The 19,828-nt window shown below is 36.0% G+C and overlaps 1 protein-coding gene across 1 annotated transcript in view; it reads right to left on the reverse strand.

Annotated features, from left to right (window-relative positions):
• The window catches only part of DIAPH3 (diaphanous related formin 3), a 491,959-nt gene that overhangs the window by 101,135 nt on the left and 370,996 nt on the right, over positions 1-19,828 (reverse strand). The window contains exons 26-27 of the mRNA XM_077973974.1: positions 6,673-6,768; positions 6,136-6,195 (exon numbers count right to left, since the gene is read on the reverse strand). Of these exons, the coding sequence (XP_077830100.1) occupies positions 6,136-6,195; positions 6,673-6,768 (156 nt within the window). The remainder of the gene's footprint in view (positions 1-6,135; positions 6,196-6,672; positions 6,769-19,828) is intronic.

Genomic DNA, 19,828 nt, shown 5'->3' on the forward strand with positions numbered 1-19,828 from the left:
GAAATCATCCAAATTATTTTACATTCCTGGCCTAGAAAAATCTCCTTAAAAAATATTTAAGTCTTTTGACAGCTACAGGTAGCATGTGATTCTGCATGAAAGCCCAAGTGTAAGGGTGTCAAAAACAATTAGTATTTTAATAGCTCCCTTTCTTGGGTTATTTGGCAGGCATAAGTTCATCAAGAAAAGAACAAAAAATACTCTCAAGAAAATAGGCCAATGACATTTAGAAAATCAAGTAATTTTAATATATTGTTCCTTATGCTCTTTCTACTTCAAAATAAGATAGAGTTAAAATAAATGAAAATGGTAGTTGTCAACATTTACTACTTCGATAGAGTTGTCAACATTCACTAATTCATTACTTCAATAGAGTTGTCCTCAAGGTTTCCAAAGAAGATTTAAGGCAGTTAGTGCTCAGTAGACACCAATGGAAACCTTAGAAATTTCCTAATTCTGCCTCAAGATAAACTCTTGCTGTTTGAGAAAAGGCAGGTCAAGAAACAAGGCGACCCAAGATAGAGTGGATTGGGGATGGGGGAGAGGTGGCTCTATATGGAGTTTTGATATATCAACAATGAAGCCTGTCTTGTGTGCTAATTTAAAGATATCTAACCAGCTTCACATTTAACTCTGACTTCAAATCTTAGAGTGGCAGAGCAGCTGTGCCTGGAGGCAATACAATCTTATTTCTATAAAAATCTCTCAAAGTGCCATATATAAGTGGAAGAGTAAAAATAGATAATCAAATCCAAATTAAGGCTATTAAGAATTGATTTAGTGTAAAGATAATATAGCAAGATTTTGTTTAGGTTATGGATGCTCTCTAAAAATGCATAATACTTGTTTGCCTAAAATTTTGATTATGTTTTATCTTATTTTGTCACAGTTAAATAGTTTTATCATTAGGGGTTTTAATTGCATATAGTTTATAGAATTCTTTCTGATTACTCTCTATCCATTTAACTGGAAAAAAAATCCCACTGTACCACTTATGAAAAGAGAACCACCTAATGAGGATGCAAACAAACTGCAGGCAGATGCAGCATAAGGTGTGGTTCAACAATTCACATCTGTGGAGCCTTTGTCACAGAAGTTTTACGGAGAGTTTACAGAGCGTACAGAGGAAGGGAAGTCCCTAGGAGAGTAGGAATAAATGTATCCTGAAAAACACTAGTCACTCAGTGGTATACCAGAGGTTACAAAGAAAACAATCAAGAAAAGAAAAACAAATGAGAAAATCAAACTCTTCTTTCAACCTTCATTGTATAGGCTCCACCACTGCGTAATTCCTCCCAACTTCTTGATCTCTTTTCTGCTTCTCCTTCACTTCATTACTCACCTGACGCGATTCCTAAAGTTCAGTCCTTAACTTGCCATTCTTTTGTTTTAAAGATTCTCCTTTAGATAACTCACTTGCTTATGAATTATTAGCAATTATCTGTGAGGGTGTCTTAACCTAGAGCTCTAGGCTGGGCTTCTTTCCTTTTGACTTTTTTTGTCTTCCCCTCTTTGACTTTTCCACCATCCCTAGCAGCTGATTCATATTGGCACAGAGTTTGCCATGAAGTCCTTTCAATCCCTCCTTCTCACTTACACTTTAGTTCCATATAAACTATGGGGACCTATCATTTTCATGCTCAAAAACCTCAACAGTCCAAATTTCTTGGCGTGGTGTCAGACTCGCAATATACTTCTTCCCCATCTGGTACTTTATTTTAAACTGGCCAGCTGATTTCTTAACACTCAAATCCCATAGTATGGCATTTATTAAAATGCAGTAACAAATATTTTAATTATCTTGATTTAAAAGAAGGAATTTTACTATTTTCTGTAGACTACAGAAAATCTTTAGGTTTGGACTGTGTTGAATAAAGAAAATAGATAATGCCCTGTACTCATCAACAAATACGTTCTTTTGTTTTAATGTTGCCACACTTTGCTTGACTAAGTGAAAGATATTTAATAAGTAGCCCTCCACTTCTAAGAAGTGAGTAACCCAATCAAAATCGAACCTCCCCTACATCTGATCCAACAACTCTTTGAAGCTATGCATAGACCAAATAATCAAATATCTCCTTTTGATGATAGATAACTTAAAGGGAGGAGATGGGAAGCGGTTAACTGTTCACAGCTGGAACTTTAGCAACTGGCACATCAAATTCCACTTATTTGGGTGACATTAAGAGATCTGATTTTTCTCCTTAATATATACATTAATAGTTCCATTCAAGTATAAACATAAACATGTCTGTTCATTCAACACATTCTTATAAACACTTATATGCCTGATACCAATCCAGCTAATCATTGGGGTTATAGCAGTCAACAAGACAGATATGCTCCTTTATGCCTTATTTCCACTCTGATGAAACTCATGAGTAGTGTGACAGACATTGAATAAAAACATCTTCAGGACAGTATGTATTATAAAATGGGAAGACTAGGGTGTCACCAGAATGTACAGTTCTACAAGGTTCAGACTGGGGTTCAGAAAGGGCATCCTGAAAAAGTGCATACATGCTGCTGCTGCTGCTGCTGCTAGGCTCACTCTTGTCCTTGGGTTTTGGCCTCATTTGTATTCATCCTTCAAGTCTCAGCTTGCATTTCAGATCCTTTCTAGAAGCCAACTCTAAACTGTCCTCATGAAGTCTGGATCAGTCTTTCTGACTTTCTTGCCAAAATTTTTTGTGTTAACTCTAACCTGGCATTTACCACAAGTAGGGCAATTATTACTAGTCTGTCTTTCAACTAGATGGTGCATTCTTAGAAGGTATCTATAAATCTTAAGTGCTTAGCAACCGCTTAATAAATTTTGCTGAATAAATAAAGATTTAGCACATACTTAATTTCTGCCTGTGGCTTTACAGCCAAAGCAAAAGAGAACAGGTACAACTTGTAACCAAAGTGTTTTTGGTAGATGTTTGGACCACAGCACAAAGGCTGGATGATTCAGTGCATGAGACGTCTGCTTCTGAAGTTCACTGAAGTTAGAATGCTTGAGGTCAGTTTGCTAAAATACATATAGGGACATTTTAGCACCAACGACCAGGAGGATACTTTAGCAGATTTTTTTTTCTATTCTGAGATAAAAGATGCTCTTTCTCTATATAAAAAGAAACCTAAGAAGTCTGAGACTATAGCTTTGATTTAAGAAAGCACAGACAATACACAGACAGCAAAAGATATACAGACAATAAAAAATTAAAACTGCAGCTAATAAACTCAAATTTGGGCTTTGGATATCTATTTTTTACCCAAGTCTTCTATAATATTTCTAACAGAGCATAGGTTTATTAAAATTAACATAAATGTTTTAATACTGACTTTATTAAAAGAAATAAAAAGTGGTCATAATTAATTCTAGATTATTTTCATAATCTAAACCTCAGACTAGGAAAACAGTGCTATCTAGTGGTTAAATTTGGGAAGAAGAGATGAGGCACACCAGAGGCTGGAGAACCTCTGAGAGGCTGTGTCTCAATTGATCAACTTTATGTTACAAGCTAAAAGAAGTACGCACATAAGTCATTAGCTCATGGATGGGAAGTGAATTAGACATGGATTCAAGCAGTTATGTTAAGAGTATGGCATGGCAAAGAAATTAACAACTTGGACTCTGAAGTCAGATAGGCATGCATTTAAAATTTGACTACATGACTACATGCCCTTAAACAAGTTATCAGACCTGCTTAATACTTGACTGGTTTCAACTATGAAATGGAGATAAAAATATTGACTCTCTGAGAGAAATGTTTGAGAAGGTTAAATGGGTAATATGCATAAGACATTCATCATAGTGCTTGGCATTTAGTAAGCCAAATATCTCAGTCAACATTAGCTTATTATTAATATTATTATTATTTTACATAGCCTATAAATGAATTTCAAATAGCTGTAGAAAATCTTTTACGTCTTTAAAAATAAGTTATGAGATCAATATCAACAATATATACTTGTAGAAAATATAAATATTAGACATCAATTTTCTTTTAAGTATATAAAAGCAAATTTAAAAAGTAAGTTCAATCTTACATTTCAATCACATAGGTCAGTCGTAGGGTTAGTATTTTCAATGAAAACAAAGTAGTTTTTAGAAATAGATTACACAATGAACTCCAAAATGTCATCCCATAGTAAAAACAATCACTACACTTTTTTCAATGAAGACATTTTCCTTAACCAAATCCTGCATTTTTCAACATCTAGTCCAATAAATCTACATACACATAGTTCTTAAGATAAATTTGGTCATTTGGATTTCTTTCTACTTGGTTAGAAATATGAAGGGAAAACACAACAGAAATATGAATAGAAAATAATTTCTAAAAATGTAGGAACCCATCACATTTATATTAGAACAGAGAATTTGATCTTTTTGATATATCTTGTTTGGCTTGCTGTATAATCTACTAGCTTAATTATCACAACAGCCTTAGAACTTAAGCCAGTACATATTAGCTTTATAAAAATGCAGTGCTCATCTGCTGTATATATAATAAACAGAAACATCACAATTTATAAGTAATTGCATCTGAGACATTATATCCCAGACACTTTACTAATATTATAGTCACAAAGCTGAGTTCTCCAAGACCAGTGTACAAAGTTATCTGAACTAATTTTGCCCCAAATAGTATCTAAAAATATATATTTTAAGTTAACTGTAGAATGGTATATGCGTATCATTAATCATATCACAACCATTGTGTTTGGCTGTGGCTCTTTGTTAATGACTTAAAATGGGGGCTGAGTTGATTATCTTGTTAATAATAATAAAAAAATAACTGAAGTACATATACAAAATCAAGGAAGAAATACAATAGGAATTGGAACTATATTCTGGTCACAGTTGTGTCACTAACCAGCTCTGTACTCTTAGGAAGTTTTCAACCTCTCTGGGTTTCCATTTATTCATGGATAATACAAAATAATCCTAAGATCAGGATAGTTCTCCTCTCTACAGGTTTTGCCATTGTAAAATATGTTACAAGGGCTCTAAATCATAACCCTAAATTTAGGAATTACTTAATTATTCACAGTGAACTTCTCTGACTTATTCCAACTCTTCCTGTTTGTATTGCTATACAAGAGAAAGGCAAGACAAAACACAAAAAAGATCTATTTAAGAGACTGCAGTATATTTTTACCTTTACTGTCATTTGTTAAGCACCTACTATATATACTTTACCTTAGGCAGTAAGGATCCACACACCTATTAAAAGATAATTACATCCATGTCTTTTTCTTATTTACCTCGTAATTATTTTAGGCTTCCCTAGAAATTGGCACAGGTTTTTCTCTCAGTCACATGTTAATAATTCTACTTAACTCATCTGCACCCAAAAAACTCGTACAAAATCTGTCAAGTTTTTTTACATTTATAAATCTGGCAAACATTAGTGACAATCTCACTCTGAAAAACAGCACTCACAATCAATGAATATGTTTTGACTGTGGAAGGTAGGCAGGACCCAAGGACATAACACAGAGGGAAAAGAACCAAAGCAAATAAAACCCAATCAACATGAAATGGCACCCTGAACAGAGCAGAGAGTTCTATGAGGTTGGGCATGGAGGACTGGTTAGAGATTTTTGAGAGGAGTCCATCTTAGATGAATATCAGAGACTAAGTTAATTCACCTTCTTAGTGATTTTATCACATCCTTCCACAATAATACCACATGAAGCTCATCTACGTTTATGATTTTGCCAAAATGCCAGTTAAGGTATTTCTAACTACACTGGTGAATGTGAGAGATTAAAACAGATGACAGATTCAATACTTCAAATTGTATCTTGACTTATAGTAAGTCCACTATTTTAAAGTGTGTTATGAGAAAGAGTGCCTTGGATAACACTGATGAGCAATGATTGAACGTTAACTTCAGATAATTATAATAATAAAAAATTCACTAAAGACCTGATAGAAGAACTTAAGACACAACCTCAAGGCAATAATATAAGGATGAAAAATACGAGTACACAATCTCATAGCAAATATGTACATGCACACATTTTTACTATTTTAGTTATATTGAAACTTGAGAATTTCACAGCAGTCTACTAAAATCACAGATCAATAGGATAAAAGTAGATAAGAAGAACGTGCAATTTATAAATACGGTTTATTACCATGGTTACAAACTTTCAGAACAGGCCTCTGAGACATTGGACTGAGACTCTGCCGAACATCTGTTAAAAAATATATAAAATAAACTTAATATAGAGGTCTATGCATCTCAAGAAGGAAAACAGTATTAGATATACTTTTTTCCAAGGTTAAGTATTTCTGGCAGCAAAGTAATGCTTCAATACCCTGAAATACTTGAAGCAATAATGTTATGACTTTTACTTCCCATTTAATTATGCTACTGTAAACTCCACTGGGATAAGGTACATATGGTTCTTTAGATGAGACTTGTCACACTAATCAGGATTTTCTAGGTTCAGTGCATTGATTTGTTAATGTGCTACTGACATCGGCCAACTGGAATGCATATCTCTCTGACATTTGTCTGTGCAAGGGATTAAGCAAACTTATGAAACTTCTGAACAGTTGTTGCCCACGGCACTGCATTCTTGACACATGACTTTAAAAGAATGAGAAAAACAGGTTCTTTCTCTGTGATAGCTCCCTAGAAAGTAGCATGAAACAAATATAGGGTTCACCTTTCGGCATCGGTGTCCTTTTTCTTCTGTCGCGGAAGGCAGCCCCGGACTGCAAGGCCTCCAGCAGATTATCCATCACTCCTGTCTCATCACCCTCTGTGAAAAGAGATGCAGGGAATTCCATCAGCCCTCAGGGTTACCATAGCAATGTCAAAGCTCCACAGAAACTGGTGATGGTGATGGTAGGGAGAAAAAAGATCAGATGCCGGAACTAAGCTAGCAATTTCAAAATAAGACAGGACTGTAACTCTCTCATAAATCAACTATCTTTTAATGAAAAGGGCCTCATTAGTGCCTATGTTACTGTGCACTAAAGAGGACCGAGTTCCACTGATTCACTTCAGAGCACTGCTTTTATAGTCCAACAGCATAATTACCTTAAATGGAATGTGGTTCTAGTCATGTTTGAGTCTTCAGTTATCATAAATCACATTTCCTTTGTAGAAATGAGCTATTTTCAAGGCATCATCCTATATTCTAAAGTCAACCAGGTATAGGAGAGTGGTTTTTTTTTCTTTTTTTCTTTTTTTTTTTTGAGACAGAGTCTCGCTCTGTTGCCCAGCCTGGAGTGCAGTGGCGCAATCTCTGCTCACTGCAAGCTCCACCTCCCAGGTTCACACTGTTCTCCTGCTCAGCCTCCTGAGTAGCTAGGACTACAGGTGCCCGCCACCACGCCCAGATAATTTTTCAAATTTTTAGTAGAGATGGGGTTTCACCATGTTAGTCAGAATGGTCTCAATCTCCTGACCCCGTGATCTGCCCGCCTCAGACTCCCAAAGTGCTGGGATTACAGGCGTGAGCCACCACACAAGGCCCGGAGAGCGTTTTTGTTGTTACTGATATTCTGCTGTTTAAACTTATGAAATTATATTTCCATGCTAACTTTTGTGAACATGCTTCCAACAATTGATTTTTCATATCAGAAGATAATCATCCCCTGACTTGAGGTGACACAGAACAATCACTACAAAATTTTACAGAATGTATAAATTTATCTTCTATAATGAAAAATAAATCAAAAGAGGCTCTCTAAAAAGGACTGCATTCCATTAAGATTACTTTAAATTGATATCTTGTATATAATTAACGAAAGACATGGATATAGAGCCAATTATCTCTACAAAGAACAGATTATGCCTGTAATATTTTTAAGTATTTATAGTTATCAGTGTTAAATAGTATTCAAAGAAAGCAGGAGAAAAAGTTTCAAAGGAACTACTGGCCCAAACCAAATTCAAGGAAGCACTAAGGATTTTTTGTCCGACCAGACAAGGTAACTTGCAGGCATTCTTTATGAAATTGTATGGCCGGTATACTGCTACATTTAAAATAATGGAAAGCTATTTTCCTTCGAACTTTTTATTTTTTTTTCCATTTTCATACACAATTCCTTTACAAAGATGAAAAGTGAATGCAGTAGAATACAAATAACATACTCATTTACAGTTTATAAACAGATATATAAATATAAATATGTATCAGCCACTTTTCCATCTGCTGCTGTTACATATTTTTAGAACAGTACTAAACCTTGTAGGTGTTATCAAAAAAGGTGGGTGAGAAATAGAATATTTGGAAGTTGTTAATTTACAGTAAATGTAATTCTAAGTGATTTGATGGCTATTTTAACTAAAATACATTAAATATTTCAGACAGTTAAATAAGTAGCTATTTGAAAATTTATATTCAAATTCAACTATATTTTTTCCTTAAAAACTGCAGGCAATGTCAAATATTTAAGGTAGTAAAAGAAAAAGAAAACATTTCTAAATCTAAAATTAAAATTTTGAATCTTTTTCAAGCAGTCATGAGATTGAAAAAAAATCCTAGTACTGAAATCAAATAGAAACAAATAAACATGTTTTCAAATTGATAGCATTAATTATAAAGGAGGGGAAAAAAGAATAAACCCAAGTAACTTTTGAATACTTTAATGGCATAAAGTTTAAGGGAAAAATCTATAAAGAAAATGTGAACTTTCTTCTTAAATTTGTTGTTGGTAGTGGTATTGATGTAGTGATTCTGAGACTATTGTGTGTGTATAAAAGGTGGAGCAGATGTGTAAATGTGCTGATGTGCTCACTGTGGGAAAGAAAATGGAAATATGGAATTGGAGAAAAAGAAAAAGAACCATGAAGGGTTGGATTGGATTTATAGGTATTAATGTAGACTCAAGCCTTAAAAAAACAAAACAAACAAACAAAACCCTTTTCCTGTAACACTATAGTAGTATCAATGAGCATTTGGATCTTGGTTTCTAGCTACCATTACTAGCCCTAAAATCTTGGTTTCCAATTACCTCTCTCTCCCTAAGATCTTGGTTTCTACATACCATTACTCCCTAAAAGGAATGACAATGCTTACAGAAATGGCTGATTCTAGAGCTGAGGCCAAGAAAAGTGTGAAATGAGTCAGAAACATATTGTTGTGACAGAAAATAAGAAAGTGCTCAAAAATAGATAGTGATATGTTGAAAAGACAGAGAAGCCAGATTGAAACATTGCCTTGGCCAAATTTAGGACAACTGAATATCAAATAAATAATGATGGGAATGGGATTATTGCACATTGGGGAAAAAAGAATCATGCATCCATAGTGATACTAAAATATACATAGTAATAAAAATGTAGGAAGGAGAGTTCCTCTTTAAAGAAAAGCATCAACTAATAGATGTCAAAGATATGAGGGAAATACAAAATTCACCACATTACAATTCACATAGTAAGAAATGATTCAGGCAGGAGTCGTCAATGGCTTCAAAAACTATTGTGTGTAAGGATGTGGAGGAACAGGATATAGAGAAATTTGGTAGATACCACCTTATCCAAATAATCAAATTTGACATTACCAATAATGTGGAATATGCTGATACCAATTGCCTCCTGAAGTGATGCACAACTTAATCTGTGTAGCACTTTGCACAAAAATATTGAACTTGAATCTGAATGTGAGGTAACAATCATACAAATCCAAAGCGAGGGACATTCTGTGACACAATTGGCCTAGGATCTAAAAATGTATCAATATCATGAAAGATAAAGAGAGGAAGAAACAGAGAAAGAGAGAAGAAAAGGCTAGATAACTATTCTGGATTAAAGAAGACTAAAGAGACATGACAATTAAGTATAGCGGAGTCCCTGATTAGCTCCTGAATTGGAAGAAGTTATACATGACGTTATTGGGATAACTGGAGAAATTTTAATATAACTGGATATCAGATAATTACATTGTACCAATGTTAAGTTATCAGAGTGTGATAACTGTATTATGGTTCACTAGAATAATCTCATTGTTCTTAGGCTCACAGCTTTAGGCTCACAAAGCATCTTACACAGTCTCATGTTTATTAACTTCATGCCTTTGAACATGCTATTGTATCTACACAGAACATCTGACTCACTGTCTTCACCAAGCTAGCTCTTACCCTTCCTTCAAAACAGAGAACTGAGAATCCTTTCCTAACCCATGTGACCTAACTAGGTGCCCCTCTGTGTCCCAGTGGTCTGTAGTACATAAAACAATAAATTTTTTACAATGTTATATTGTTTATGTGACTGTTTCTACCTCTAAATCGTGAGCTCACTGAGGGCAGGGATTATAGATTTCATTTATCTTCAACACCTGGCAAAATGCAACTATTACATAGAGAGTGTTCAACAAATATACGTTGGCTAAATTAGCTAAATATATGTTGACTAACTTAACTAAGATGGTCAGCTGGAAGGGTTGGTTATGCAGGAGAATAAAGGTCATAGATGGACAGGGGTCTAGGGAAGAGATGGGAGTACATTCCCGCCACCATTCTAAACAACACAGCTTTCTTTCTTCCTTTTCCCTTGTCACATACATCTATTTAGTTGTCAAATATTATAGATTGAAACTCCCCATTATCTCCTGAACTAATCTGCTGTTCCTTTTCTAACTACACTTTATGTTGGTAGAACAGAACTGAATTATTTTTTACCTGGAATACTGCATGAGGTGCCTAGTCACCTTGCTTCCAGTTTCTCCCTAATTCAGCCCATGCATTACTGACAAGGAAGTCCAACAGCAGAAATGATCTTCAGTTCCCCCAGTCACAAAGTTTCAGTATATCTCAGTTCTTACAATATAGAGTCCCAACTCCTTTTTTCATTTTTATTTTTAATTTTCTTTTTTTCACTCAAATGGATTCTGACAAAGTCCAAACTCTTATTCTTACTCCAACAATGACTTCAATTGTGTTTCCAATCTTACCTCTTACTTCCAACCATCACAACCTATTCTTTAGCTAAAGGCAACTGCCTGTGATTCTCTACAAACATTCTTTCTCTTGTCCATCACTGTCCACCTGGAACCTCTACCCCTGCTGTCATCCCCCAGAGCAGATGGCTATTTTTGGCCTTCACTCTCACATGCATAAGGGGAAGAATATAATAATGAAGTAAAACAACCTGCATTCTAGTCTGAGCTTTCAACTAACTACCTGTGAGACACTAGACTATTATTTACATAATCATTCCTGACATATGCAACACAGACAATACCTGTCTAGGGTTAATGAGGGAATCAAATGAGAAAATACAAATGAAAGCACTTGGTAAATTGCTAAGTGTTATAAAAATATAGGGAAACAAATTCACAGATAAAATCCATAGTAAATTACAGGACATGTATGAAATGCCCGCTTATTATTGAATGTTTCAAGAACTGCTTTAGATATATTACAAATGAAGGAAGTCTTTTTTTTTTTTTTTGAGATGGAGTCTTGCTTGTCACCCAGACTGCAGTGCAGTGGTATGACCTTAGCTCACTGCAACCTCTGCCTCCTGGGTTCAAGTGATTCTCCAGTCTCAGCCTCCCAAGGAGCTGGGATTACAGGTGTGCACCACCACGCCCAGCTAATTTTTGCATTTTTACTAGAGACAGGGTTTCACCATGTTGGCAAGGCTGGTCTCGAACTCCTGACCTCATGTGATCTGCCATTTTTCAAACATGTGAGTGTCTATACATGCCGTCTTAGAAAGAGACTGCAAGATGTGCTTTTGCAAAACCAAAACAAGAGGGGTAGAAGAGTAAGAAAGAGGAAAACATGGCATCCAGAAAAGGACAAGGGACGAGAAAGCAAAGTGGCAAAAGGAATTCCCAGGACGTCCCAGTCTCAGAGCATCCAGTTCAGATCACACGGATCACATGGGAAGCACTAGGCTTCCCAAAGTGCTGGGATTACAGGCATAAGTCAACACGCACGGCCGAAGGAAGTCTTTTAGAGTGTATTCTATTATGTTCTTCATTAGGTATAACATCATTTCTAAGAAAAACTCTGACTTGAAGTACAAACAGACTCTTGAAATAAACCAAAGTGTAATATGGGGACATATGAAGAAGATGTTCTTCCAAATGTTAAAAATGCATTTAGAACATTCAACCAACACATGTTCACCTGGCATATGGTACTGTGTGCCAGGATGTTACTAGGCACTAAAGATACCTAAGACCGATGCATATGGTACTGTGTGCCAGGATGTTACTAGGCACCGAGATACCTAGGCCCCAAGGGTAAACACGAAAGCATTTCTGCTCTCATAAGCAAAAAATGTGTATGTATGAGTTACTGGAGATGTACAGCTTCCTAGTGAATGATGACTTGAAGAATAAGCAGGAGTTACTCATGTTAGGGACTGGAGAGGGAATAGCATTCTTGGCAAAAGGAATAACAGGTACGAAGGTAAAAAGTATGAATAAAAACAAAAAATGAGGTGTAGTAAGGTGTTTAAATGATTTATATTTACAATATTCTAACACAGACCAGAGAAGTTGAAATTAGTCAGTTTTTCTTGTAGAGCAGAATTCAATTTCTCCAGCTATAATTTATATTAAAAATATTTATAGTTTCTCCCCTGCTGAGAAAACTCTTAAATAGACTAACTGCAAAAGTCAAAGCTTTCTATATCTGAATAACATATCATCTTAATTTGTAAATGATATTTTTAAAAATTGCACAGTGTCAAAGGAAATGGAGAAGGGAGAGTTAAGGACATTTCTAAAGTGGAATCAATAGGTCTTAGGAATCGAAAGAGGGCGGAGCTGCTAAGGACATGTCTGAGATCTCTGCAGCCTATGGCTTGCGGAAAAGAAAATATGAAATTTAAATATTTTTGATTTTGATGGCGAACAAAGATTGGAAAATATAATGAGTTTCCTTTTGTACATGTTAATGGAAGGTGCTAGCAAGGACCTCCAGATAACTTCTGGAAGACAGCTGGAAATTGTGGCCTCAAATTCAGACAAAAACGTGGGTAGTATTTTTGGAAGTCATTTCCATATTGTAAAAAATACTCATTCAGCACTTTGGAAAAGTAAATGCCTGAATAAGGAGAGGTGGCATCTTGGAAACCACCTAAATTTAAAGGACAGGAGAAAAAAGTCAGTGATCCAGTAGGAACTCTCTTTCCTTATTCCATTTTCTTCAGCCAAGGTATAGCACTGAAATTTTAGATAACTAAGGATGCAAAGAAGATCCTAAAAGTTCTAGAATGCTGAAAGCAAGTAAACAAATGAAAACAGGTCAAATACATAGGAAGGAAATAAGACTAGGACTGGATTTCTCAATGGTAACCCTGAATTCCAAAAGATAGGCAAGAAACGATTCCCAAATTCTGAAGTGAAATTATTTCCAGTGAAGAAATGATTATTGTTGTTAATTGGACGACGATAGGAAATGGACATTTTTCAAACATGCGAGTGTCTATACATGCCGTCTTAGAAAGAGACTGCAAGATGTGCTTTTGCAAAACCAAAACAAGAGGGGTAGAAGAGTAAGAAAGAGGAAAACATGGCATCCAGAAAAGGGCAAGGGACAAGAAAGCAAAGTGGCAAAAGGAATTCCCAGGACGTCCCAGTCTCAGAGCAGCCAGTTCAGATCACACGGATCACATGGGAGGAAACTGGGCCATGGGACAGAGTAATGGCCATGGAACTGATAGCAAATCTATTGTGTCGGACCATTTGCAAAACCTAGATTGTCCCATAGGAAATGCTGCAATCTGAATATGTTAGACTTAATCTCCAATGTAATTGTATTAAAAGGTAGGATCTTTATGGGGTGATTAGGTCATGAGGGCAGAAATCTCGTGAATGGGATTAGTGGCCTTATAAAAGAGTTCGAGGAAGCTGTTAGTTCCTCCCACCACGTGAGGACGCAGCAGCAAGACACCATGTATGGAGCAGAGAGTGAGCCATCACCAGGCATAGAATTTGCTGGCATCATGATCTTGTATTTTCCAGCCTTCAGAACTGCAAGAAATAAATTTCTGTTGTTTATAAATTACCCAGTCTAAGGCGTTTTTGTTATAACAGCAGGAAAAAACTAAGACAGAAAACAAGGATTACTAAAATTTGGGGTAAAGAAAAAAAAAAACTTAAAAGTTAAAAAAAAGAAGAAAAATAAAGAAAATGAGGTATATTTACATACTGCCAATATTATAAACACTGGCCATTCTGTTGACCATCAACTGTGATACAATGAAAGACAATGGGGTAAAGGAAGAGGGGTACACAAGGTGGATTAGTGGTGAGAGGGCAGTAGGGAACTAAATCAGGAACTCAGTAATGTCTAAAATAAAAAATTGATACATAACAGTTTATGTTATTATCTAGAAATAGGGAACACATAAATATCAGAAGAAATAACTAAGAATTAAAAGTGATTGCCTCTGGGAAGTTGGGAGAAGGTTGAGAGGAGTGAGGGAGAAAATATTTTATCACGCTATGAGCCTATTCTATTTAACTGAGGAATTTGCAGACATTGATACTACAAGAAAGTTAAAAATTTTCTTGAAAGGGAAAGAAGATGACTGAGGAAGAAAATGTGAAGGAAGAGGTTGATTCTTGACCTAAAGGTGCTTACCTCTGAGAAGGGGAGGAAGACAGGTAAAAATGGTACAACACGATAGGATGAATATTATGACAGAGATATTCAGCATGTGGTACAGGGTGGTGGGCATGTAGCATGGGACAGAGAGAGAAGGAACAGCAGTCACAGAAGACTCAGAATACCTGAGACTTAAAGAACCGATTTAAGAGTGCCAGAGCTGCCAAAAGAGACAAGACACAGCTAAAGCTGTCAGTAAAGCTGTACAAGGCTGGGATTCTTGAAGAATGTGCAAGGGATATGAGTAGGAAGAGATAACAGGGGTAATGCTGCGAGGTGAAGGTGAAGAGAGAGCCAGGGCCGACTCACCAAGGGCTGAATATATCATGCTATGGAGTTTAGACTTTAAAGGAGTCATGAAGTCATTTTAAGCTAGGAAGTAACATGGTCAAATTTCTACTTCAGAAAGAATATTTTGAGAAGAGACAAGACTAAAGGCAAAAAACAAACAAACAAAAAAACCCGAGAGGCATGTTTAGTGATTTAAATCTAGACAAAATGTGATTGATTGCAGGGCCCAAGTAAGTTATAGAAGTGGTGAAAATAGAAAAAAGAAAGGAGGAGACATAGAGAAATCTTGGTCTGTGTGGATGTGAATACTATAAAGAAATAAAGTTAAGGTTGATTTCCAGGCATTTGGCTCAGCCAATTGTATATATATTGATATCATTTGCCAAGTACAGAACTGTCTTTGTTTGGTGGTAGAATGAGTTGGATCTAGTTGAATTTTGGATATGTTAAGTTGAAATGTTCATGAGATATACAAATACAAAGTGATTCAAGGTGTCTAGAGGGCTGATAGAGTCACAGGTTTAAAACTTGGTAAAGAGGAATTGGTTATACTAATACATTCAACTTAGAAGCATAGGTCATAACTGAAACTATAGAAAAGAGTACAAGCATAGTAAAGTGGTAGAGAACAGAAGTTTTGAATTCATTCATTTGGATTCAAACCAATGGCTCCCCAACTAACAATCAGTATTATTGGGCATATTACTTAGTCTCTAAAACCCTCATCTATTCCCCCTCAATGTTGAAAGGGCAAGAAAAACAGCACCTATTTCACAAAATATTGGGAGGATTAAAAGAGATAAATCACGTACAATGCTCAGTAGAGTGCCTGGCACATATTAAGAGCTTACGGACAGTGAATCTTTGTTATTTTACTTACTTATATTATGATGAGCTTGAGCTCTATTAGGGAGACAGTGTGTAGTGAAAAGAAAGGAGAGCTGAGGGTAATGCACAAGGCAAACTAATAAGAAAAGGTGCTTTTAAGAGGAAATGACTATTATCAACCTGTGACCATTTTCCATTGTGTTTACTTTGTGTGTGCTTTTATATCTTCTCCTTTTACTCCCCATTGTCTCCTAACATACTTTCCTAAAGTCAAACAACTATATATATAATTATTATTATTATTTATTTAGAGGCGAAGTCTTGTTCTGTTGCCCAGGCTGGAGTGCAGTGGTGCAATCTCAACTCACTACAAACTCCGCCTCCCGGGTTCAAGCGATTCTTCTGTCTCAGCCTCTTGAGTAGCTGGGACTATAGGCGCACGCCACTGCGGCAGGCCAATTTTTTGTATTTTTAGTAGAGATGGGGTTTCATCATGTTAGCCAGGATGGTCTCAATCTCCTGACCTCGTGATCTGCCTGCCTGAGACTCCCAGAGTGCTGGGATTACAAGCGTGAGCCACTGCTCCTAGCCTATATTACTATTATTTTTTGAAGACCGCTCTGTCACCCAAGCTGGAGTGAAGTGGTACGATCTCAGCTCATGGCAACCTCTGCCTCCCAGGTTCAAGTGATTCTCATGCTTCAGCCTCCAGAGTAGTGGGATTATAGGCATGTGCCAAAATGCCTGGCTAATTTTTTGTATTTTTAGTAGAGACGGGGTTTCACCATGTTGCCCAGGCTGGTCTTGAACTCCTGAGCTCAGGCAATCTGCCCGCTTTGGCCTCCCAAAGTGTTGGGATTACAGGCGTGAGCCACCATGCCCAGAGACATTTTCTAATACTTCAGTAGTAGTAAGTGACATAAAGATTACAACCTGGAATTTGGAATGGGACTAGGGAAGGAAAGCTCAGTTTCCCCAAAGGCTAAAAGTGTGCAGTTGATACACAAAATTCATAGGCTTATAGTTTAACCCAATTCTAGAAGAAAAAACACATGCACACACACACACACACACACACATAGCTTCCCTAACATAATTATATGAATTATTCCTCTATGATTCTGGTTATAGAGATTTTTGGGAAAAAGATTATACGACTTCTCTTGGTAACCCAGTTCAGTCTTTAACCAGCTAGAACAAAGCTCAAAATACTACTTAAACCAGACAGCAAAAAGACAGGAATAACTTCAAACAAAGTCTTTGAACTTGTCTTAATCCAGATGTGAAACTGAAAATTTATTTGAGTCAAGGGAGTCAGAAAGCCAATTTTCACTGGGATTTAACTGATAAAATGATAATCAGAACAGTTCTCTTTCATACTGTAATTAAGTGACTGGCTCAACCATAAGAAGTGGAATTTTATGGGAAAAAACTCCAATAGGTTAATATTTCTGGGTTTTTTTTCGCCTTATTCTTCATGATTTGTACGAATTTCATTAAATATATTTCTAAGTTAGAAGAAAAAATTAGAATATTTCACAAAAAAGGAAGTTTTGTTATTTTTTTTTTTTTCCCTTAAAATAGAGCACCTAAGAGCAAAGTTAAAGAGTGAAACTCCTGGACTTGAATCTTGCTTCTTTTATCAGCTGTGTGCTCCTTAAAGACCACCCCATCTCCTTGTGCCTCCTCATACCTATAAGATGAGGATAATAATAGTATTTATCCTCAAAAACTACTGGAAGATTAAGCAAGGTATAAAGACCTCAGCACAGTGCCCCCCATATGTAAGGCCTAAAAAATATCAGCTATTCATATTTTTAATATTTTGGTGACTATTCTTGTACACTAATATAGCAAATATTGCTGATTAGTCAGTGCAACACATTCATTCCCTACCTTCTCCTTCCTTCCTACAGAGGCTAGGAAAGCTAAAATTTCTCTCTGTGGCTCCCTTGCAGCTAAGCTAGGGGTGGCCATGTGATGCATTTCTGTCTAATAAGGCATATGTGTACATAAAGTATAGTATTTCTAGAAATAAAAGATGTATATGTTAATAATCACTCTTTCTCTTCCTATCTTAAATATGGCCTGGAATTATGGCAGCTATGACTGCTATCATATGTTACCACCTCCTTCTTCGTATCTTGAATAGGCTTGGATCTGTAGCATCCATCTTATGAGTACAGACCATAAGATTATTCTTTTAGTTGCTCTGGATAAAACATACGGCTTGCTGGAGCCCAGGAGGCAGAGGTTACAGTGAGCCGAGATCACGCCGCTGCACTACAGCCTGGGTGACAGAGCAAGACCCTCTCTAAAAAAAATCCCATGACCAACAACAAAAAATAAGGCTACATTTTCAAAGTTTAAGTGAAAAATATTTTGCAGCTACATTAGAATGTGTAAACCATAATTAGTATACAATTTATTACATTGTATCCAAATTTGAATCTAAATAATTTCATGTCTTACACTAAACAGCATTACAGAGACGAGATCTATGAAATAAAGGATTATTATTATACAAACTCTCCAGCTTACAAAAAACCTATCCTTGGATGTTACGAATAAACTATGATTGAATTTTAACTATATACACAACCAGCAAAAATGGTAATATAAATATACTATAACATATTGTATCATATTGTTATTAAGTCTTAATTTCCAAATTTCCTATGATTTAGATTCGGTTGTAAGAAAGCAATTCAGAATAAAAAAGTTACTTATCTGCTCATTGTCTACCCAAATAAAAAGGGTACAATCATTTTTGGAATATAAACATACTAAGGCACAAGATTTAAGAGTAACCATATAATGGATGAATTTGTCATTACAAAATAAGGAGATATATCACATTAAAAAAAAAAAAAAACACTTCAATATGTAAGACAGCATTTCCCAAAGCGTGCACCACAGAACACTAGTCCTATAAGAAGCTCTCTGTATATGTGTTTAGGGAGAGGAGGTAGAGAAGGTGGCTCTGTGGTCAAATAAGTTTGGATAATAATGTGCAACAGAGGCTGGGTGCTGTGGCTCATGCCTATAATCCCAGCAATTTGAGAGACTGAGGCAGGAGGATTGCTCGAACCCAAAAGTTCAAGACTAGCCTGGGCAACATAGTGAGACCTTGTCCCTTAAAAAAAATAGCCAGTATGGTGGTGCATGCCTGTAGTCCCAGCTACTCGAGGGGCTGACGTGAGGGGATCACTCGAGCCCAGGAAGTTGAGGCTGCAGTGACCATAGTTGAACCACTGCATTGCAGCCTGGGTGACAAAGTGAGACCTTGTCTCAATAATAATAACAATAATAATAATAATAATAATGTGTAACATGTACTACTCTTGGTAATTTATATCAAATACACATGACAAGTCAATTCATGATAAAGGTGGCATTTCAAATCAGTAGAAGATTAAAAAAATTGTGTTCAATAACTACTGTGGTAGCAACAGCCTATTTGGATCTCACCTTGTTATTTATACTAAAATAAATTCCAAGAGGATCAAACATTTCAACATTAAAAGATTAAAGTGTAAAATTATAGCAGAGAATATGGAAAAGTATAAAATTTCAATAGCTCTGGAATGGGAAGATATTCCTAAGAAAATCCAAAAGTTATATAAATATGTAAAAATCAAATAGGACAGGTACAGTGGCTCATGCCTGTACCCTCAGCACTTTGTGAGGCCAAGGAGAGAGAATCACTTGAGCCTAGGAATTTGAAACCAGCCTGGACAACATAGTGAGACTTTGTTTCTATTAAAAATAATAAAAAATCAAATAATAACAAAGTGTACACATAAACAATGAAAGGATAAGCTGGAAAAAAACATTTGAAACATGGGCATTCCCCAGGTCTGATTTTCTTAAAATAAAGAATGCTTATAACTCAGTAAGAAACAGACCAAGAAATGGGCAAATACTATTCAGGGAACCCATCTTCTATGATCTGAATCTTTGTGTCCCTACCAACCACAAATTTATATGTTGAAATCCTAATCCCAAGGTGATGGTATTAGGAGAAAGGGCTTTGGGAGGTGAGGAGATCATAAGGGCAGAGCCTTTGTTAATGAGATTAGTGCTTTTATAGAAGGGGTTCTAGAGAGCTGCCTTTGTCCCTTC

Source organism: Macaca mulatta, chromosome 17 (assembly GCF_049350105.2).
Source record: "Macaca mulatta isolate MMU2019108-1 chromosome 17, T2T-MMU8v2.0, whole genome shotgun sequence".
Classification (NCBI taxonomy): Eukaryota; Metazoa; Chordata; class Mammalia; order Primates; family Cercopithecidae; genus Macaca; species Macaca mulatta.